The 23,145-nt window shown below is 47.3% G+C and overlaps 2 protein-coding genes across 3 annotated transcripts in view; both read left to right on the forward strand.

Annotated features, from left to right (window-relative positions):
* The window catches only part of LOC129693485 (golgin subfamily A member 6-like protein 2), a 30,207-nt gene extending 23,208 nt beyond the window's left edge, over positions 1–6,999 (forward strand). For both annotated transcript variants that reach the window (XM_055630293.1, XM_055630294.1), the window contains 4 exons: positions 1,437–1,569; positions 4,090–4,196; positions 5,191–5,282; positions 6,056–6,999. In XM_055630293.1, coding sequence (XP_055486268.1) covers positions 1,437–1,569; positions 4,090–4,196; positions 5,191–5,282; positions 6,056–6,161 — 438 coding nt within the window. In that variant the 3' untranslated portion in view covers positions 6,162–6,999. The remainder of the gene's footprint in view (positions 1–1,436; positions 1,570–4,089; positions 4,197–5,190; positions 5,283–6,055) is intronic.
* A 6,842-nt stretch (positions 7,000–13,841) lies between these two features.
* The window catches only part of LOC129693483 (uncharacterized), a 79,410-nt gene continuing 70,106 nt past the window's right edge, over positions 13,842–23,145 (forward strand). Inside the window, exons 1-2 of the mRNA XM_055630292.1 lie at positions 13,842–14,179; positions 14,752–14,958. Coding sequence (XP_055486267.1) covers positions 14,140–14,179; positions 14,752–14,958 — 247 coding nt within the window. The 5' untranslated portion in view covers positions 13,842–14,139. The remainder of the gene's footprint in view (positions 14,180–14,751; positions 14,959–23,145) is intronic.

Raw genomic sequence — 23,145 nt, forward strand, 5'->3', positions numbered from 1 at the left:
ATCTACAAATTTGCTAATGTTACTTTGATTCCCTTCATCTTAATCATTAATGTATATTGTAAATATCTGCACAGAGTCTTGCAGTACCCAACTAGTCACTGCCTGCCATTCTGAAAGGGACCTGTTAATCCCTATTCTTTGTTACCTGTCTGCCAACCAATTTTCTATCCATGTCAGCACTCTAGCCCTAATACCATGTACCCTAATTTTTCCCACTAATCCCCCATGTGGGACCTATATGAAATGTTTTCTGAAAGTCCAGGTATACTATATCCACTGGCTCTCCCTTGTTCATTTTCCTAGTTACAGCCTCAAAAAATTACAGATTAGTCTAGCATGAAACCCTTCGTAAATCCATGCTAACTTGGACCAATCCTGTTACTGCTATCCAAATGTGCCACTATTTGATCTTTTATAATTGGCTCCAGCATCTTCCCCACCACCGATGTCAGGCTAACTGGTATATAATTCCCTGTTTTGTCTCTCTTTCTCAAAAAGAGGGATAACATTAGCTACCCTCCAATCTACAGGACCTGATCCTGAATCTATAAAACATTGGAAAATTATCACCAATTCGTCATGATTTCTAGAGCCACTTTCTTAAGTACCCTGGGATGCAGACCATCAGGCCCCGGGAATCTACCCAACACCATTTCCTGCCTAATGTGGATTACCTTCAGTTCCTCCGTCACCAGAGATCCTCTGGCCACTAGTACATCAGGAAGGTTGCTTGTATCCTCCTCAGTGAAGACGGATCCAAAGTACTTGACATTTCTCCTCTAATGGTTGAGAATCTTTTGAGTTCTTTACCCTCCAGAGCTGTGGGTGGAGAAACCATTCAGTATATTCAAGGGTTAGCCAGCTAGAATTTTACACTGTGGGAAGTTGAGGGTTATGGGGATTAGGTAAATGTTTAGATCACAGATCAAATCAGACATGATCATGTGATAGAATGAATAAGGCTCAAGGGCTGATTTTTTAACGTAATAAAAGTTTCCAATTATCCAAATCTACAACTTGCAATTCTAATGACGTAACAATATGTCTTGAAGGTGTACATTAATAGGAACAAGTCAGTGCTTCATTGCCCATAGGTCCATTTATCTTAAAGACAATTAAAATAATTTTACTTAAATCTGAAAATCACTGAAATCATCATTTCCAGAAGAGAATAAAAAATGGTAAACTTTTTAAAACTATATTTTTCACCATGATGTTCCGTTTTTAATGCTTATTCCACCTCTGGTCGTCTTGCCGAATAACTCTAAACTTCAAATCAGTTTGCTATTTTGTTAATTAAATATGTCCCGGAGGCAAACATAGAGAATCATTACTCTTGTATCATGCCGAAGCGTTTCTGTTTCTTATGGCATCAAGCATCTAATTGGCCAGTTAGGTGAGTGGATGATGTTGCTTTATGTGTAATGTGTCTGTAGATAAGTGAATCTGAATCTGCAGAGGAACTGGTGAAGTGGCAAGAAACGGATTATAAACCAACAACGAGCCATGACAACAATGAGTGGACTGTGATGGAATTAAAGATGAATCAAGTTGAAGAAAAAAAAGAAGGTAAATTGTGGTGCTCTCTGGTTCTGTCTTAAACGAACCATACCGTTTACTTTGTTTTAACTTAAAATATTTAAGAAGTGAATGACTTGATTTGATCTTGATGACTTGAAAGTTGAGTGCACCTCTATTTTGGGATCTGTTGTCCATATTTCAGTCGAGACAAAGGCACTTCACTAGCTAAATTGTGCTGTGACTCTAGAACATACCCTGCTCAGAAGTGTCGATGTGCAATTCCTGTGGAATATGATTTGCCATTGATCATTCCCACCTTCCTATGCAACCTTTACCATTGCACAATACCTGTAGTGAATTCTGTACCCTGAAAATTTGTTTGGGCTGAATTTTCTCCCCTTGTTCCATCCATTTGTTCAGAACAAATGTTGCTTGTTAGCTGCGACAAGCTTTCTTTTATTTGTGAATCGTTTAGTCCTTGGTTCTTTTACACCCTTAAGCCTCTCATGGCTCTTATAATTACTGACAGCAATGCTGAATTGTTTCCGTAATTAGTTTATGATGATAACAGATGGTTCAAAATATTTTGCCTAGTAAGATGATGTATTTAGAATCTGAGTTGTGCAGCACAGGAATGGCCTTTCATCTCACCATGTCCATGCTTATTTTTGTTTCCCATCTACACTTATCTCATTTGCCTGCATTATAAATGTCTCCTTCTATGCTTTGCCTATTACGTGTTTGTCTAAAATTACTTTAAAAATGTTTTAATTGCATTTGATTCTGCCTCCTTTGGCAGCAAGTTCCAGATCCAAAGCCCTCTCGGGGGAGAGAAATAAACTTTCCCTCAGATCGCCTTTACAACTTCCTCTTCTTACCTTAAACTTATGTTCTCTTGTTTTGGAACTCTACCATGGAAAAAAGATTTTGGCTCTCTACCCTGCCTCACATAATCTTACATACTTCTATCAGTCACTCCTTAACTTTCTCACTCCAGGGAAAAAGAGCCCCATCCATCCAGTTTCTCCCCATAACTAAAGTTCTCCAATCCAGGCAACATCCTTGTGAATTTTCTCTCCATTTTCTCCAAATCTATCGCTGATCAGACTGTAGAAGAGGCCCAACCTGAAACGCCGCCTTCCCATGTTACCGGAGATGCTGCGTTACTCCAGCACTTTGTGTCTGTTTTTGTAAACCAGCCTCTGCAGTTCATACATAGTGTGCTGACAGGAACTGCACACAACCCTTCAAGTGTGGCCTAACTAGTGTTTTGTAAAGTTGCAATAAAACATCCCAGCTATTATATTCCATACCCACACCTACGACAGCAACCATGCCATATGCTTTCTTCACCAGTCTGTTGCCCTGCTAAATTTTGAGAACTTTGGACTTGGACCTCTAAGTCTCTATTCATCAACATTCATCAGTGCCCTGACCTGTCCTACAACCATTTTTACTTCCCAAATTCTATCTGTCTGTGCTCCAGCCAACTTTCCATCTCATCTATATCCTGCTATGACCTTGGGCAAAGCTCCTCGCTCGGGCAACGGAAATCTCAGCTGTGATCCCTGTGGTACCACAATAATCACAGATTTCCCATCAGAAAAACATCCTTCCATCACTGCCTCCTATTTAGATCCAACTGGCTAGCCCACCTTGCATTACATGTGCCCAAATCTTCTGCACTTGCCTACCATGTGGGACCTGATGAAATGAATGCCCTAGTAATGACTAAAATGATTAGTAGAATCCAGTTAAAGTTACTGCTCATTTTCCAAAATTGTTTTAAACCCCAACTAAAATATACTTTCATTGAATTCTTTAGTTAATTCAGTAATCTAATCATTTTATAACATTTAGCTCTGCATTAAACACGCAGTTAAATTTCCTATTACATACTTTAGAGTGAGTTTTTATGAATATGCAAGTTTCACTGAAAGACTAGGAGGTTTATTTAACACGGGCAAGTGGGGTTAAACTAGATGGCATGATAGTCGGCACAGACACATTGGATGGAAAAGGACATGTTTCTGTGCTGTACAACTCTTTGGACTATTTAGTAATGAAAGGGAACACTGTTTTAACCCATAGTTTATTCCATCCATTATCTGATGTAAGTAAAATGAACCAAACTTCCTTATAATTTTTCAATGCGAAAGGATTTATTTTTTCCCCTATATTTACATTGGTAATTGCAAATGTAGAACACTTACCATTTTGTCCAAATGGCCACGACCCAGGCTTCACTCAGTTTATTAATGGATTTGCAGGTTAAATTACAAATCTGCCTCTCCTGAAAAAATACTGAAATTATATCTATACAGTTGTCTCTGTGATACCAGTGATGTTAATTTAGCTTTGTTACTGCAAGCTTTTAAAATTTAAAGCCAGCTGCAAGGTGTTTTAGCCCAGTCAGAAACTAACATCTTAACTTGGGGAAGCCACAAGGTAGCGACGGTCACCAGGGTCCAATCAGTCCATATTGTGTCTGTGTTCATGCTGTCTTTCTGAACGACGTGTCTTCCTGTGGCACAAAACTGATTGAGGACTGGTTCTGTTCTGATCCAGATTTGATCTCAGAACTGCAGGAGCTAGAGGAGGAAGTGGGGGATCTTCAGATACAAGGACAGGGTCAAGGATGGACAACGCAGGCCACAGCTGGCCAAAAGCTTATGGTATGTGCTCAGTCTGACACTTTCAATTTAAACTTTGATTTTATATATCGGTGGAAATTTAATGCTTGAGTTCACTCAACATTTTACGCTTAGTAGAGCGTTAATTAGTAGAGCATTGGTGAATTCATTTTAGCTTGATACCAAGTAACTACATTTGGGAAATTTAAAGGGTTGTTAATACAGCAACTTTGTTGTTCCTTGGTACAAATATATTGTGAATTCATGTGCAAGGAAGTAAACGTTTCTATTAATATTTAGGATACTATTATTTATGAGGGGAAAAAACTTTTGTCACAAACAGAAGAACATTCGCGTGTTTTATACCTTCTGGCCAAAGTACAGCAAGTGAAGATGTAAACTGAGCAATAGTTAAGCTGTTAGACTTCTCCAATGCTTCTGATGTCAACAACTACGCCATTGATGGTTGACCTGCCGCCAGTGCACCGATGATCACATTGGCAGCATATCTCCCAACAGCTTCAGATGGATGACCTTAATTCTGACAACGCGCTGCTAAAAGCACAGTTGGTTCAGTACAGGGAGGAGCTAAACCAGATCCTGTCTTTGAAGGATAATCAGTTGAAGGAGTTGTTGCAAAAGCAACAGCAAATTAAACCTTGAGAATGAGAAATCCATCTTTAAAGAGCAATGGATAGTTGCACAAGGACAGCTTAAACAAAGTCCCTTAAAGAACCCTTAAACAAAGGGACTTTTTAAAAGAGCACTTTCAGAGTACTAATGACATTCACGGAAACAAGCCCTTGCAACAATTAATAAATTGAGCAGGATACTAAATCTCAAGGTACTAAAGATGAAGCCATGACATTGCTCATTGGTGAGACTTGTTCCTCAGGATGCATATGATGACTAAATATCTGTGTATTTATTTATTTTTTAATTTAAAAGATTCCAAGATGAACACAGCAAAGATATGTTGTAATCTTGTTTTGCATTCATGTGTATATAAAGATTGAGCACTATTTTCATTTTGCAGGAAAAGGAAGAACTGGAAAGCATGCAACAATCAACACAGCAGGAGCGCAGAGAGCAAGATCCGTCCTGCAAGAATGAATTGGCTGAGCTAAGGTTTGGTTCTACTTGAACTGGGATATCAGTTGCATTTCTATTGTGCCATACGATCAAATGGGATTATCCCTTGATGCTTTGGCCAGCAAACAACGTTTGAAGTGTCGATGATGGTAGCAAACACGGCAGTCAATTTCCGTAGGGTGGTGTCGTAGAGCCACAAATTATTCAACTCCTTGACGAAGGAGAATCCGTCTGGTTAAAGGAGGACATTCTGTTGCCAATGGCTCAACGGCTTTCATTTGCTTTGTTTTAGATTAGATTAGTTTAGGGAGAATCTAAATCCAAGCTGACTATCAACACGCATTTGGGATTGTTTCAGTTCAATAGGCTCCCATTTGGCATATCATCAGTCCCTGGGATTTTTCAAGGGTTTATGACACAAATTCTAGACGGAATTGAAGGTGTGGTGTCGGAGGAGAGGCACCTATTCTGCAGAATATGAAATTAATAAAAACACTTCTTTGCCTGAATTTGTCTCAAGAGCATTTGTGATTTTTGAATCTCACAACTTGAATCTCTCCTTCTCTTCCCCTGGCATTTTTGCTAGTTTCTATAGCCTTGCTTCCTCCAATTCAAGAAATGGTCTTTCCTGTTCGGCTCCATCAAACCGCTTGTAGAGGAATCCACTGACTGTCGAAAGCAGCTGCTTCAAAGTCCTTGGAGAAGATTCCTTGAAAGCCCTGTGTTCTTCCCAGCCCTTGGTATCGATGACATTTCTTTGAGAAAGTGGGGTTACTGTGTTACTGTTTATACTGCTGTTTTCTTTCCAGACATGTCAGACCAGCGCTAGGAAGCAAACCATTGAAAACGAAACATACGAGGAATATGAGGAGGCTTTTGAGAATGACTCAATTGAAAAGGTGGTGGTGGCACTGAAGGTGTGTATTGACAATCAATTCATCGTTTTCTAGTTGTAGTCTAATTTTCTGATGTTTTACACTGCATCGTGCCCCTAACACCCCACCCCAGTGACCAGGGCAACTCTGGAAAACCTGCTTCCATGTACATACTAACTAATATATAGGATACATAGTACATCGGTTTGGAGTGGGTGATTCAGGCATCAACACAGAAAACCTGGCCTGGTTTCATTGTCCAGCCTCGAGGTCTGCACGTGGTGCCCCTCCCATCACCCAGCAACAACTCCTCTCCTGCGAGACATGAGGTGTTTGAGTTACTCTCATGTCGCACTCACGCAAATCGGTTTTCAAATGCATATCTCTAATCTCCCTGTTTCGGTATGAAACAGTGCAGTGAATACAGGCCAAGGTGTAAGCCAAATCTCAAAATGAATGCAATAAATTTAGTTATCTCATCTTAACCAACAGAAATTCTTAAATGTAGAGACACCTTTCTAGGAATACAGAGAGCAGGAAAAAAACAGCTGATGAAGGTTTATCTTTCCCCACCTTCAGCTTGCTGTATAGTGTAAGAATGGATACGTCACCCATCACCAAGGAATCCAAGACTAACCATGGAAGTACTGTCATTTTCTGATTGACTGTGACAGAGGATTGTTTAGAATCTAGACTTCCTGTCCAATAGTTCACCAAGGAATCTACATTGCTTGTTTGCTCATAGAATAGTGCATTCATTTGGACCATAGTATTGAAGCCGCTGCCACCCATTCGTACATTATAATGCGGATCTTTATAACATGATAAGTAAAAACAAATCTTCACATCTGTACCTTGGCATTTTACTAATTAGTTTAATTCTGAAAGAACTAATTAATTGAGGTTCATAAGTGATGGGATAAGAATTAGGTCGTGTGGCCAATCAAGTCAACTCCTTGATTGAATCATGGCTGATCTATCTCTCCTTTGTAACCCCATTCTCCTACCTTCTCCGCATAAACTCTGACACCTGTATTAGGTTGATGTTAATTAGCTATTGACATCAGTTTCTGTTTTGCAGGCGAAGAGGCGAGTGAATTTTTTCAAACGTATATTCACCTCTCGAAAATGAAGACTTCACGATGCATGTTGGTGTTGAACCAGCCGACCCCTGTACGGAGCCAGTTCAGGGCGACCCACTCGTTCCAGGGCATGTCCGAGCCAGGTGTGGCTGTGGTGTTTGGTGCAACAGTGAATTGAGGAGGTCGGGAAGTCTGTTCCCAGCTGGTTCTCCAAGCTCCTAGTGTGTTGAAACCGGAGCCACAGAGGGTGGCTGCATGACGGTAGAAGGGGCGATCAGATGACAGGCATTGAGGTCCCAGTTGCTGTGAGTCCTGGGCGAGGTGGTGCAAAGGATGTTTGGTGTCCGAAGGGGCCTTGCACACCGGCCTGTGGGTGAAGTACTCTCTGCAAAGCTTGGCGGGTGCGATAGCTGCGAGCACCGGCAGAAGATCCGGAGTAGGACGTAGGCAGCCGGTGATGATCCGCATGGTGTCGTTGAGGATGGCGTCCAGCTTGCTAGTATGAGCGCTGCGGCATCATACTGGGGCGGTGTACACAGCGGTGCTGTGCACGAGTGCAAGAGACCGGTTCAGAGAATAGATATCCAGGCGCCCCATGGTGATCCAGCCAAGCAATGCAGGAGGTACACAAAATGCTGGAGAAACTCAGTGGGTGCAGCAGCATCTATGGAGCGAAGGAAATAGGCAACGGTTCGGGCTGAAACACTTCTTCAGACTGATGTGAGGACAGGGACAGTGTGGGGACAGGGACAGTGTGGATACAGGGACAGTGTGGGGACAGGAACAATGTGACAGTGTGGGCACAGGGACAGTGTGGGGACAGGGACAGTGTATGGACCGTGTGGGGACAGGGACAGTGGGGACAGGGACAGTGTGGGGACAGGGACAGTGTGGGGACAGGGACAGACAGGGACAGTGTGGGGACAGGGACAGTGTGGAGACAGGGACAGTGTGGGGACAGGGACAGTGTGGAGACAGGGACAGTGTACGGACAGTGTGGGGACAGGGACAGTGTGGGGACAGGGACAGTGTGGGGACAGGGACAGTGTGGGGACAGGGACAGTGTGGGGACAGGGACAGTGTGGAGACAGGGACAGTGTGGGGACAGGGACAGTGTGGAGACAGGGACAGTGGGGACAGGGACAGTGTGGAGACAGGGACAGAGTGGGGACAGGGACAGTGGGGATAATGTGGAGACAGTGTGGCGACAGGAACTGTGGGACAGTGGGTACCGGGACAATGTGGACAGGGACAGTGTGGGTACAGGGACAGTGTGAGGACAGGGACAGTGTGGAGACAGGGACAGTGTGGACACAGGGACAGTGTGGGGACAGGAACAGTGTGGGGACAGGGACAGTGTGGGACAGGGACAGTGTGGGGACAGGAACAGTGTGGGGACAGGGACAGTGTGGGGACAGGGACAGTGTGGAGATGGTGGGGACGGGTCAGTGGGGGGATAATGTGGAGGGGGTGGGAACAGGAAATGTGGAGACAGTGTATGGGCAATTTGGAGACAGTATGGGGACAGGGACAGTGTGGATACAGGGACAGTGTGGACAGGGACAGTGTGGGGACAGGAACAGTGTGACAGTGTGGAGACAGGGACAGTGGGGGGACAGGGACAGTGTGGGGACATGGACCTCGGTGGGGACAGGGACAGTGGGCACAGGGACAGTGTGGGGACAGGGACAGTGTGGGGACAGGGACAGTGGGGACAGGAACAATGTGGAGATAGAAACATAGAAATTAGGTGCAGGAATAGGCCATTCGGCCCTTCGAGCCTGCACCGCCGTTCAATATGATCATGGCTGATCATCCAACTCAGTACCCTGTACCTGCCTTCTCTCCATACCCCCTGATCCCCTTAGCCACAAGGGCCACATCTAACTCCCTCTTAAATATAGCCAATGAACTGGCCTCAACTACCCTCTGTGGCAGAGAGTTCCAGAGATTCACCACTCTCTGTGTGAAAAAAGTTCTTCTCATCTCGGTTTTAAAGGATTTCACCCTTATCCTTAAGCTGTGACCCCTTGTCCTGGACTTCCCCAACATCGGGAGCAATCTTCCTGCATCTAGCGTGTCCAATCCCTTAAGAATCTTGTAAGTTTCTATAAGATCCCCTCTCAATCTCCTAAAATCTAGAGAGTATAAACCAAGTGTATCCAGTCTTTTTTCATAAGACAGTCCTGACATCCCAGGAATCAGTCTGGTGAACCGTCTCTGCACTCCCTCTATGGCAATAATGTCCTTCCTCAGATTTGGAGACCAAAACTGTACGCAATACTCCAGGTGTGGTCTCACCAAGACCCTGTACAACTGCAGTAGAACCTCCCTGCTCCTATACTCAAATCCTTTTGCAATGAAAGCTAACATACCATTCGCTTTCTTTACTGCCTGCTGCACCTGCATGCCTACCTTCAATGACTGGTGTACCATGACACCCAGGTCTCGCTGCATCTCCCCCTTTCCCAATCGGCCACCATTTATCCATTAAGCTGGGGGGCAGTGTTAGCTGTGAGGAGGATGCTAGGAGACTGCAAGGTGACTTGGATAGGCTGGGTGAGTGGGCAAATGTTTGGTAGATGCAGTATAATGTGGATAAATGTGAGGTTATCCATTTTGGTGGCAAAAACAGGAAAGCAGACTATTATCTAAATTTGAGGAAGGACATTATTGCCATAGAGGGAGTGCAGAGAAGGTTCACCAGACTGATTCCTGGGATGTCAGGACTGTCTTATGAAGAAAGACTGGATAGACTTGGTTTATACTCTCTAGAATTTAGGAGATTGAGAGGGGATCTTATAGAAACTTACAAAATTCTTAAGGGGTTGGACAGGCTAGATGCAGGAAGATTGCTCCCGATGTTGGGGAAGTCCAGGACAAGGGGTCACAGCTTAAGGATAAGGGGGAAATCCTTTAAAACCGAGATGAGAAGAACCTTTTTCACACAGAGAGTGGTGAATCTCTGGAACTCTCTGCCACAGAGGGTAGTCGAGGCCAGTTCATTGGCTATTATTTAAGAGGGAGTTAGATGTGGCCCTTGTGGCTAAGGGGATCAGAGGGTATGGAGAGAAGGCAGGTACGGGATACTGAGTTGGATGATCAGCCATGATCATATTGAATGGGCCGAATGGCCTACTCCTGCACCTAATTTCTATGTTTCTATTATTTTCCAACGATCAATAGATTTACGATCAGTTCCTGTGGATTGGAGGATAGCTAATGCTATCCCACTTTTCAAGAAAGGAGCGAGAGAGAAAACAGGGAATTACAGACCAGTTAGCCTGACTTTGGTGGTGTGAAAGATGCTGGAGTCAATTATTAAAGATGTAATAATGGGGCATTTGGATAGCAGTAAAAGGATTAGTCCAAGTCTACATGGATTTATGATTTTTCAATGCATTTAAGCCTCTCCCATTTTTATGAGATGCATTCCTGGAATATGTAGGAAGTTTACTGTAACCTAGTGCTACTCGCCTGAACAATGGATGATATATCACTTAAATGCAATTGTCTTCAGTTATGTGGAGAGACCTGTATATTGAAAATGCGTTTTGCCTCTAATATGTCAATTTACCTTAAATGTAGAAGAGCTTATTAAAATCTTCTTACAAAGACCATTAAGTATTTTCTTTCTATCCTCTTTTGGACCCAAGGCATAGCAGAGCTGCCAACTCTCACGAAGAGGTAAGGGAGGGAGAGATGGAGGGAAGGAGAAGGAGAGAGGGAGGGAGGGAGATCACGAGAGAGGGGAGAGAGAGAGAGAGAGAGATCGAGAGAAGAGAGGGGAGCGAGAGATCGAGAGGAGGGGAGAGAGAGAGATCGAGAGAAGAGAGGGAGAGAGAGGGGGGAGAGGGAGAAGGGGGAGAGGGAGAGAAGGGGGGGGAGAAGGGGAAAGGGGGGGAGAGGGAGAAGGGGGAGAGGGAGAGGGAGAGGGGGGAGGGAGGGGGGGAAAGGGGGGGATAGGGAGAAGAAGGGGAGGGAGAAGGGGGACAGGGAGAAAGGGGGAGAGGGAGAGTGGAACGATAGCACATTATAACGCGCAGCCGTCCCATTCCGACCAAAGATTATAGAGCAGAGCTCCACTAGTATCTTTGATTGCGGCCGCCGCCACCGAACCCCCCGACCCACCATTGCACCCAAAGATGATAGACCAGAGTTATATAATATTTGATTGCACACTTCTTCACGGCGGGCTTGTGATCTTTGCTTGTGATTTCTTGACAATTCGAGGAATATAATGGGTAACAGCCGCCCATTCTCGGACTTGAATCTGAGCTCGAAAAATCTCCTGGTCACTGGACCTGATGTGTCCGCGGGCCATATTGTGGAGACCAATCCCTTACAAGAACAAAACCAAATACGTACAGAAGTGTTAAAATTGTCTTTATTATAGAGTGATTTCACCAAAGGTCAAATGAGCGTAGATCCCCCCTCACGTGACCGAAAATTTTAACTGGAGGACATCTCTCAGTTTGGTACATGTAAGTGAATGGGGAAACACGCACTTTCCCACCCGTTAAAAACATGGAAAACGGCCGATTTTTTAGCTGAAATTTTCTGTGCTAGTCGGGGTGACCGTGAAGCACAGCGACCTAAATTTTCAGGCAAAAAAAAAGATAGAAAGTGAGGTAATTACAAGAGGGAACTGACGGTAGAAAGCGGCGGAAGTGAACAGCTGACAATTGCCGTGGTGATTTTAAGATCCAAAATATCGGGAATTATCGCGTTTGCTCGCTGAATTTCATCAAAAGTAAGGCATTATTAACTTACTTTTGATGAAATTCAGCGAGCAAACGCGATAATTCCCGATATTTTGGATCTTAAAATGCTCGCTGAATTTCATCAAAAGTAAGGCATTATTAACTTACTTTTGATGAAATTCAGCGAGCAAACGTGATAATTCCCGATATTTTGGATCTTAAAATCACCACGGCAATTGTCAGCTGTTCACTTCCGCCGCTTTCTACCTTCAGTTCCCTCTTGTAATTACCTCACTTTCTATCTTTTTTTTTGCCTGAAAAGTTAGGTCGCTGTGCTTCACGGTCACCCCGACTAGCACAGAAAATTTCAGCTCAAAAATCGGCCTTTCTCCATGTTTTTAACGGGTGGGAAAGTGCGTGTTTCCCCATTCACTTACATGTACCAAACTGAGAGATGTCCTCCAGTTAAAATTTTCGGTCACGTGAGGGGGGATCTACGCTCATTTGACCTTTGGTGAAATCACCCTATTATGGTAAGTAAAGAACTATTAAAAATAAGTCTAATAACTTTCTAATGTACCGACAAACCCAGTTTCCCAATGGCCGTTGATGGGAGAACAGAAAATAACATTTTCACGACAGAATATCGACTGAAAATAATAAAAATATTTTCTCACCTTTCTTTTTTATTGGGGAACCTAAAGAATGACAGGTCGGGTCGTTTAGATTTACGATTAGAACAATTGATAGCAGAGCAGTGAGATGAAATTTAGATAAGGACGCCATGACAGTGTGGGGGAAGCCCAATAAATGCCTCGAAAAATGGCGTCGACGATCACACACGTCATACTATGCGTTTTTCGAGGAGTGGTCTATCTTGCTCCTCTATATCTTTGCTTTGGATCACAGCGGGTGGCATACCGGAAGTCGCGTGTCGCATTAAGAAATGGCGGCCGTGACGTTCCGTACGTACAACACGTCAGTCCATTGGATTTTGGAGGAGTGGTCTATCTTGCTCTGCTATAAGATCTTTGCCCAGAACAACATCAACCAAAGCCGGAGCCACATTTTTTTGCTCGAGCGCCAACGGCCGGCAGACGTTTCCCGCCTCATCGTGCCGTCGCCAGAGTGCCCCCAGTGGCGGGGCGTTGCGTTTATTTCCAGAGCGCCCCCCAGTGGCAAGGCAGCAGTCGCCATGGAGACCGCGGGCCAGGTCAGGGTCGGTCCGTGCTGCTGTTTCCATGGTGACGCGGCCGGCGGAAAATGAAGTGGTGGAAGCGCGACTGGGCCTGGATGTGGGCCGGTGGGGAGAGAGAGGAGAGAGGGAGGGGGAGAGAGGGATGGGAGGAGGGAGATGGGTGGGGGAGAGAGGGATGGGAGAGGGAGAGAGAGAGAGAGAGGAGGGGGTGAAAGGGGAGAGAGAGGAAGGGAGAGGGGAGGTTAGAATTTCATAGTTCTGTCCCCACTGTCCCTGTCTCCACACTGTCCCTGTCCCCACTGTCACACTGTTCCTGCCCCACACTGTCCCTACCCCCCACACTGTCCCTGTCTCCACACTGTCCCTGTCCCCATACTGTGTCCACATTGTCCCCACACTGTCCTGTTCCTGGCCCCACACTGTCTCCACATTATCCCCACTGTCCCCATCCCCACATTGTCCCTGTCTCCACTGTCTCCACATTATCCCCACACTGTTCCCACTGTGTCCCTGTCTCCACAGTCCCTGTCCCCACACTGTCCCTATCCCCACCCTGTCACTGTTCCTGTCCCCACTGTCCCTGTCCACTGTCCTCACTGTCCCTATCCCCATACTGTCTCCAAATTGTCCCTACACTGTCTCCACATTATCCCCACACCGTCCCTGTCCCCAGTCTCCACACGGTCCCTGTCCCCACACTGTCCCCACATTGTTCATGGCCCCACACTGTCCTTGTCCCCACGCTGTCTCTATGCTGTCTCCATACTGTACCTGTCTCTACACTGTCCCCACCCACCGGGCCAGACCCAGAACAACATGAATCCAAAGCCGGAGCCACATTTTTTTGCTCGAGCGCCAACGGCCGGCAGACGTTTCCCGCCTCATCGTGCCGTCGCCAGAGCGCCCCCAGTGGCGGGGCGTTGCGTTTATTTCCAGAGCGCCCCCCAGTGGCAGGGCAGCAGTCGCCATGGAGACCGCGGGCCAGGTCAGGGTCGGTCCGTGCTGCTGTTTCCATGGTGACGCGGCCGGCGGAAAATGAAGTGGTGGAGGCGCGACTGGGCCTGGATGTGGGCCGGTGGGGGAGAGAGAGGAGAGAGGGAGGGGGGAGAGGGGAAGGGGAAGAGAGGGAGGGGAGAGGGGGGGAGAAGGTTTGGAGGGGGGGGAGAATGGGGGGGGGGGGGTGAAAAGGGGAGAGAGAGGAGGGGGGGAGAATGGGGGGGGGGGGGGTTAAAATTTCATAGTTCTGTTGTTGGTACATATACAAATATGCTGGATCGACTCTTCTCTCCTCTTCCCTCCCTTCCCGTGGCATCTGGAGTTCCTGATCTTGAAGCTGTTGGTGGATCTAACCCACACAACAGGGTGTCAGGGGTTATGGAGAGAAGGCAGGAGAATGGGGTTAGGAGAGACCGATCAGCCATGATTGAATGGTGGAGTAGGATTGATGGGCTGAATGGTCTAATCTGCTCCTATCACCTGTGAGCTGATAACAACCTGCCCCTACCAGTGACGCAACTGTCTGTGATCAGCCGTTGTCCAAGAGCAAGTTGCATTCCCTGGATATGTTGCCATGCTTTGTGTTTTTCGTGATGTTTTTGCTTTTCACCCAGTCCAGTTAACGTGTGCTAACCTGTATCACTGCTGCAGTTGCAGGGATGCTGGCCACTCCGTGTGTACTAGCCACTCCGTGGTATACTTCTCAGCCTCCCGCTGCTGCAGCAGAAGGCAAAGAAAACGAGGATGGGCAAAAGTGGGAATACGTCACCCGAGCTTCTGAACATGTCGAGGAGGGACTGGACACTAGACAAGACCTGTTGAAAGCAAACAGCCACTTTGAACAGATGCGTAAGACTGGTAAGGGAGAGGGGCTGGTGGCACAGCGGTAGAGTTGCAGCCTTACTGTGCGGAGACTCGGGTTCCATCCTGACTACGGACGCTGTCTTCCCACCACCATCATAGTGCTGAGTGATGCTCTATCTACAGCTTCTCAGCGTATTACATCCAGATCCAGACCCTGTACAGTTAGTTCTCCCTGTGACTGCTTGGGTTTTCTCCGGGTGCTCCGGTTCCCTCTCTCATTCCAAAGACATGTAGGTTTGCAGGTTAAATGGCTTCTGTACATTATTCCTAGTGCTTAGTGCGGAGATTGAGAGCGTGAAGTGGAGGAAACTAGTGCGAATGGGAGATCCTTGCTTCACGCAGACCTGTGTGAAGTGTGAGCATGGGGGGGGAGCATGGGGGAAAGGGGGGATGGGAGCATGGGGGGGAGCGTAGGGGGTTGGGTGGCATGGGGGGTGTGGGAGAGGTGGGCGCATGACAGAGCAGGTCGGCGCACGGGAGTTCATGACTCGCGAGGTGCTACGTGCGACTGTGACGTTGGATTGTTACGTGCGACTGACGTTCGACCACTATGTGCGACTGATGTTGGATTGTTATGTGAGACTGGGACTTTTTGTTTGTTTTTTTTAATCAAAAAATTAATTCAATTATTAAAAAATAATATTTATACTACAATAAAACAAGCCAGTACCCACCACCATAATACAATACAAACATATATCCATAATAAACTATTATACATATACTGGACTCGCTGAATGTACCTATCCAGCTATCTAGCAAGTTAAACAATTAATCCAATAAAGACCTGTAGACATGAGATGTTGTTGATGCTTTACTGTGTTCAACTTTGAAATTGTAACATACAAGCAGAAAAGCAAACAGCATATTTAGTTACGTTATACACTTGTTATAGGAACATAAACTATGATGCCACCACCAAATACAGTTCTGTTATGTGAGAAACCAGCCAGGGTACATGAAACATTCTTAGCTGTGTTAAATATAATAATCCTGCTCATCCTCAGACTCCAACATGTAACCGCAGGCTGCTCTACCTGCATGCAGCCTGCTTGATCCCAGCACATGTCTGCAGTGTAGGTACATAAAAATGCTTAAGAAACTCAACGGGTGCAGCAGCATCTATGGAGCGATGGAAATAGGCAATGTTTCGGGCCGAAACCCTCCTTCATGTCCGCAGTGTATATGGCTTAAGATTACCTTTGATCGCGAAGATATAGAAAAACTCAGATGTTGCGAGAGAGCAGTTGCTCTGTTCATCTAAGATGGCGTACATCCTGCGTGCCTCTTGATGACGTCCTTCTGGATAGACTGAGATGAGATATCTTAGCAGATGCTCTCATGCTGACCCCATCACCGCACACCTCTGTGCATCTGGAGGTGATCTCCTGGTTTATCACTATCTCTTCCTCCCCGCCATGCTCGGATGCGGGGGCGAGATGGCTTGGACTTCCAAGGCCTGGATGTGGAGCAGAGAGGTGTCTGTCACTGTCGCACTCAGTACATTTCACTTCTGCTTCACAGTTCTTGGCGAAATGACTTGTGGAGCAGCAGCAGCGGAAACTAATGGAATGTTCCTTAAGGAAGTGTTTGCGGTCTTCCAGGCTCTTTTCTGTGAAGGCTCTGCACTTCTTTAATGGATGAATCTTAACATGAATGGGACACAGCTTGGATGGGTCACTGCATTTCTGTGTCTCAGGAGTTGTTGGAGATGCTTGTGTCCTGTGGACGGAGACGAGAGTTTTACCATGTTTTCTATGTTTTACCATGTTCTCTATGTTTTCCCTCTGGACGATTGCTGAACGAGAGAAACAAAGATTGAAGCTGGGATCCGTTCTGGTTTTTGCCTCCGTGCGGATAAAGTCGGCAAACACTCTAAATGGGGGGGAAAGGGATGTGGTGACGGCATTTATAATTGGATCCAAAGTCAGTCCACTTTTCTTGGATGTTATGAGCAAGCTTCTCAACAATCAGTGCAACTCCCCTGGAGGTATCAAGGTAAGACAAACCAGGTAGATACCCACCGAACTTTGCTGCATCGATTTCTGACAGAAGGTCCCCGAGCTCACGTAGCTTGTGTGGCTCTTTGATGATGATCCTGGGAAAGTTCTCAAACTTGGTAAAGAGGGCATGCTCAATAGACTCAGGTGAACCATAGGTTTCTTCGAGCCTCTGCCAAGCCATCCTCAAACCTGCTGATGGATTCCTCATGTTGACAGCCTTAATTCTTGATGCCTGCTCCGAGGATTCTTTTCCAAGCCATTTTATCAAAAGATCTAGCTCTTCTCCGGGTGAAAGGCCCAGGCCTGCTATGGCGTTTTGGAAGGGGGATCTCCAAGCCCAGTAATTCTCAGGCTTGTCATTAAAGGCCGTCAATCCCGTTGTAACAAGCTGGCTGTGGGCGAGGTTTCTGGTGAGGTCTACGGTGGTGAGATTGATATTGTTGGTGGCTCGAGAGAGAGTCAATAAAGCCGCTGTGCAGAAAGGTTGAAGTTGGTTTTCTATCCTCCAATTTAGGCTCCAATGTTTCCTTGCACATTACTGGGATTGTGGTGCCTATCAAATGAACTGGTCAGATTAGATTTGGTATGATGAACGGGCGGCAATGAACCAAATAGCGTGCTATCACTCTCGACATCAGAATTGGTGACATGTTGGCTAGACTTTATGCTGGCTTGCTCTATGACATAGTCCAGAGTATGCTGGTGTTGGTTTTGAGGGTGAACAGGGCTTGGTGATCTATTACGTGACCCTTGTTCTGCTATTAAACCTGCTTCTATGGTGTCAGCCTCTGCAATGGCTGCTTTCATCTCTTTTTCTTGCTGCAAGGCCTCTAAGGGCGCCCGCATCCATGCAGCCTTGACCATCATCTCCGCCTGCATCCGCGTAGCCTCTGCCTGCATCCGCATAGTCTCCGCCTGCATCCGCGCAGCCTCGATCTTCATATCTATCTCTATGAGCGAATGCAGCTCTGGCCTCGGCTGCTTTTGCTTTAGCCCGCGCTTTAAGGGCCGCCATGCGGGCACTGGAACTGGCTGCAGAGCGGTAAGAACGAACGCTGAGAGGCTTGGCTTCATTCTGTGAAGCGTTGTCTTGGTTGCTTGTTGCCATGGGGTTGAGGTGTGGATGGACAATGTGATGATGTGAGCCACCCTGTACTACAGCTTGTTGTGGTGCTGTCTTTTCACTATACTGGACTTGCTGAATGTCCCTATCCAGCTATCTAGCAAGTTAAACAATTAATCCAATAAAGACCCGTAGACACGAGATGTCGTTGATGCTTTACTTTATTCAACTGTGAAACTGTAACATACAAGCGGAAAAGGAAACATCATATTTAGTTACGTTATACACTTGTTATAGGAACATAAACTATGATGCCACCACCAAATACACTTTAACTAACTAAAAATAAAAAAAAGAGATGAAAAGTCCTTGAAGGTGGAATCTCATATAGATAGTTCCTTGAAGGTGGAATATCATATAGATAGGGTGGTAAAGAAAGCTTTTGGTATGCTAGCCTTTATAAATCAGAGCATTGAGTATAGAAGCTGGGATGTAATGTTAAAATTGTACAAGGCATTGGTGAGACCAAATCTGGAGTATGGTGTACAATTTTGTCGCCCAATTATAGGAAGGATGTCAACAAATTAGAGAGAGTACAGAGGAGATTTATTAGAATGTTGCCTGGGTTTCAACAACTAAGTTACAGAGAAAGGTTGAATAAGTTAGGTCTTTATTCTCTGGAGCGCAGAAGGTTAAGGGGGGACTTGATAGAGGTCTTTAAAATGATGAGAGGGATAGACAGAGTTGATGTGGACCAGCTTTTCCCTTTGAGAATAGGGAACATTCGAACAAGAGGACATGACTTCAGAATTAAGGGACAGAAGTTTAGGGGTAACATGAGGGGGAACTTCTTTACTCAGAGAGTGGTAGCGGTGTGGAATGTGCTTCCAATGGAAGTGGTGGAGGCAGGTTCGTTGGTATAGTTTAAAAATAAATTGGATAGGCATATGGATGAGAAGGGAATGGAGGGTTATGGTATGAGTGCAGGCAGGTGGGACTAAGGGAAAAAAGTTGTTCGGCACGGCCTTGTAGGGCCGAGATGGCCTGTTTCCGTGCTGTCATTGTTATATGGTTATATGGTGATCCACCCTGTCAAAAGCCTTCTCCTGGTCAATGGAGAGAAAGGCAGTGGGTACACCGGTCCCCTGAGCCAGGTAGACCAGGTCCTGGACCAGATGGATATTGTCCTGGATGGACCGGCCCGGGACCGTGTAAGACTGTTCAGGGTGGATCACTTGAGCCAGCACTGGGCCCAGACGGTTTGCCATTGCCTTGGCAAAGACCTTGTAGTCGGTACAGAGGAGAGAGACTGGTCGCCTGTTTTTTAGACGGCGGAGATCGCCCTTCTTTTTTTTTTTTTTTTTTAAATCAAAAAATTTATTCAATTATTAAAAAATAATATTTACACTACAATAAAACAAGCCAGAACCCACCACCATAAATACAATACAAACATATATCCATAATGAACTATTATACAATTATGATACAATCCTTATTGAGGATACATTCAACACCCTGCGGAGCCCAGCGGTCCCGGAACTCTCTCAGGGTGCCCACAGACAGGGCGCATTCTCTTTCTAATCCCACCCGGGCACGGACGTAACCCTGGAAAAGGGGCAGGCAGCTGGCTCGGGTAGAGCCCTCCGCCATCTGGCGCCGTGACTCGCGGATGGCCAGCTTGGCCAGGCCCAGGAGCAACCCAACCAGGACATCTTCAGCCCTACCCTCTCCCCTACGCACAGGGTGTCCAAAGATGAGGATGGTGGGTGAAAAATGCAGCCAGAAGGCAAGGAGCAGCCCCTTTAGATATTCAAACAGTGGCTGCAGCCTCACGCACTCCATGTACACGTGGTACACAGACTCTTCCAGCCCGCAAAAGTGGCAGGCGGCTGGCGAGTCTGTGAACCGCGAGAGAAACAGGTTGCAGGGAACACCTCGGTGCAATACCCTCCACCCCAGGTCCCCAATGTAGAGGGGGAGAATCCCTGCGTAGAGGGACCCCCACCGGGGGCCCCCCTCGCGACCGGAAGGCAACACTGACCGCCACTTGGTGTCCGGACGGTGGACCAGGGCGAGGAAGTGCAGGGTGTGGAGGAGGAGCCTGTACAGGACACGCCTCCCTGCGTCTTGGAGGGAGACGAAGGGTGTCGAGGAAAGGCGGCTCAAATTGTGTGGGACCGGCTCCCGGGATGGATTACGGCGCCTGGGTCCGATGAGTACTTCCGGCTGAGCGGGGGTTTGCTCAACCGCAAGTACTCCACACGTTTGAGCCCCCCCGACACCCGGTGGGGTGGGACAAGGACCGGCTGCTCTCACGCCCGGGCCGTCACCCTCCGCCGGCGGAGGTGGGGCCCGGTCAATGGCAACCAGGTTCCAGACTCTCAACAAGTCCCTGTAGAAGCCAGGCATCCCCATCAGGACCGCACGGCTGACGCCCACCATCGGGATCCGCGTACCTCGTTGAAGGCAGCGGCTCCGTTGGAAAAAGTGCGTTGCCAGCACGTGCCACCTGGGAGGATGCCCTGAGTACAGGTATCTCTGCAAGGTCCTGAGGCAGAGAGCCGCCAACTTGGTGCGAATGCACACCAGCGACTGACCGCCCTCCTCGATCGGGAGACTCAGGACCGCTGCTGAGACCCAGTGCTTTCCGTTGCCCCAGAAGAAGTCCACCAACTTCTTCTGGATGATCCCAGCAAAGGTGGCTGATGGGACCAATGTGGTCAATCTGTACCAGAGCATGGAGGCCACGAGTTGGTTAATGACCAACACCCTGCCCCGGTAGGAAAGCACTCTGAGGAGACCCGCCCAGCGTCCCAGCCGGGTGACGACTTTCACCTCCAGCTCCTGCCAGTTCGCCAGCCAGGTCTCCGCACCGGGACTCAGGTAGACTCCCAAGTAGAGGAGGTGTGTGGTACTCCACGTGAAAGACCTCATCTCTTCCGGGAGGGAGTCTACCTGCCAGGGACCCACCAAGAGTCCAGAACATTTCCCCCAGTTGATCCTGGCAGAGGAGGCGGCCGAGAAGACTCGTTGGCACTCACGCATCCTCTGCAGGTCGACGGGGTCGGTGACCATGAGGAGCACGTCATCGGCGTAGACCGAGAGGACCACCTCCATGTCCGGCTCGCGTAGAACCATGCCCGTCAACCTCCTCCGAAGCAGACTAAGGAATGGCTCCACGCAGATGGCGTACAGTTGGCCGGACATGGGGCATCCCTGACGTACTCCTCTGTGGAAGGGAATGGGGGCCGTCAAGGATCCATTGACTTTCACGAGGCACTCTGCGGTGGCGTATAAAAGTCGGATCCGGGACACAAAGTGCGGTCCGAACCCAAACGCCCGCAGAATCCTCAACAGGTACTCGTGATCCACCCTGTCAAAAGCCTTCTCCTGGTCGAGGGAGAGAAAGGCAGTGGGTACACCGGTCTCCTGAGCCAGGTAAACCAGGTCCCGGACCAGATGGATATTGTCCTGGATGGACCGGCCTGGGACCGTGTAAGACTGGTCAGGGTGGATCACTTGAGCCAGCACTGTGCCCAGACGGTTTGCCATTGCCTTGGCAAAGACCTTGTAGTCGGTACAGAGGAGGGAGACTGGGCGCCAGGTTTTTAGACGGGGGAGATCGCCCTTCTTGGGCAGAAGGACCACGACAGCCCTTCGCCAAGACAGGGGCATCTCTCCGGTTGCCAGGCTCTCCCTCAATACCATGGTGTAGTCCTCCCTTGGCCAAGCTGGCCATCCGCGAGTCACGACGCCAGACGCTAGAGGGCTCTACCCGAGCCAGCTGCCTGCCCCTTTTCCGGTGTTACGTCCGTGCCCGGGTGGGATTAGAAAAGGAATACGCCCTGTCTGTGGGCACCCTGAGGGAGTTCCGGGACCGCTGGGCTCCGCAGGGTGTTGAATGTATCCTCAATAAGGACTATATCATAATTGTATAATAGTTTATTATGGATATATGTTTGTATTGTATTTATGGTGGTGGGTTCTGGCTTGTTTTATTGTAGTGTAAATATTATTTTTTAATAATTGAATAAATTTTTTGATTAAAAAAAAAAAAAAAGGATCCCCCAGAAAGTGCAGAGAAACCCCAGCTGTCAGTCCGTCCATGCCAGGGGATTTGCCCCTGCGACTGGGTTTTGGACCACTACGTGCGACTGACGTTCGACCGCTATGTGCGACTGGGACGTTCAACTGTTACGTTCGACTGGGACGTTCGACCGCTACGTGCGACTGGGACGTTCGACCGCAACGTGCGACTGGGACGTTCGACCGCTACGTGCGACTGTGTAGTGGCCATTTGGCCTATTTTGCATGTCATTGTGGATGGCATGTTCCTTTAAATTTTAGCCAGCCCGTTATAATGTGGGTGGGATTTTATGACGTGCCTTGGGGCGTGTTTATGCAGCTTAACTGCTTGCGTGTTAGTTTAGTTGGGGATTCGTTTTGGACAGGAGAGGGAGAAGGTTTATCCTTCGACCAGGTCAACCATGTCAAGCGAGGTCAAGCATGTCAAGCCTCATGTGAAGAAGGAGAGACGAGGAGTTTTCTAGTATCTGAAGCAATGCGTTGGAGTTCGAAGAAGATTGCTGGAACAAGTCAGAAAACCTTGGATGTATCTTACTGTTTTATATCTACAATAAAGAAAATATTCATTAAAAGACTGTGTGCTGAAGCTTTATGAAAGTAGAAGCTCTGAAAGTCTCTGAGGCAGCTTGCATGCGTACCAAAGATATTCCCCTTATCCCCTCTCACCCAATTAGTGGCTAGGGAGTTAATTTCCTGAAAGATCTGAAAAATCTGCCGCTACATTAAGTCGAAGGATATCTCCGGCAGGGGGTAATTGCCAGTCCCAGAGATTGGGACAGAAGAAGATAAGTAAAAGCGAACCTCCGACGGGGGTAAATACCAGTCCCTGAGATAGGGACAGAAGATCGAAGTGCGAAGGCTAAGACCCCGGAGAGGTGCGGCCAGAGCAGGACGAAGGCTAAGACCTCGGAGAGGCGCAGCCAAAGAAGATTGGTTCCAATCGTGGAACTGAAGAAGATCTCGGCCAGGAAGAGCCTTGAGGTCTATCAACAGCATCGGAACGCATCTGAAGACGTATCACTGGAT

This window comes from Leucoraja erinacea, unplaced genomic scaffold (genome assembly GCF_028641065.1).
Source record: "Leucoraja erinacea ecotype New England unplaced genomic scaffold, Leri_hhj_1 Leri_310S, whole genome shotgun sequence".
Taxonomy (NCBI): domain Eukaryota; kingdom Metazoa; phylum Chordata; class Chondrichthyes; order Rajiformes; family Rajidae; genus Leucoraja; species Leucoraja erinaceus.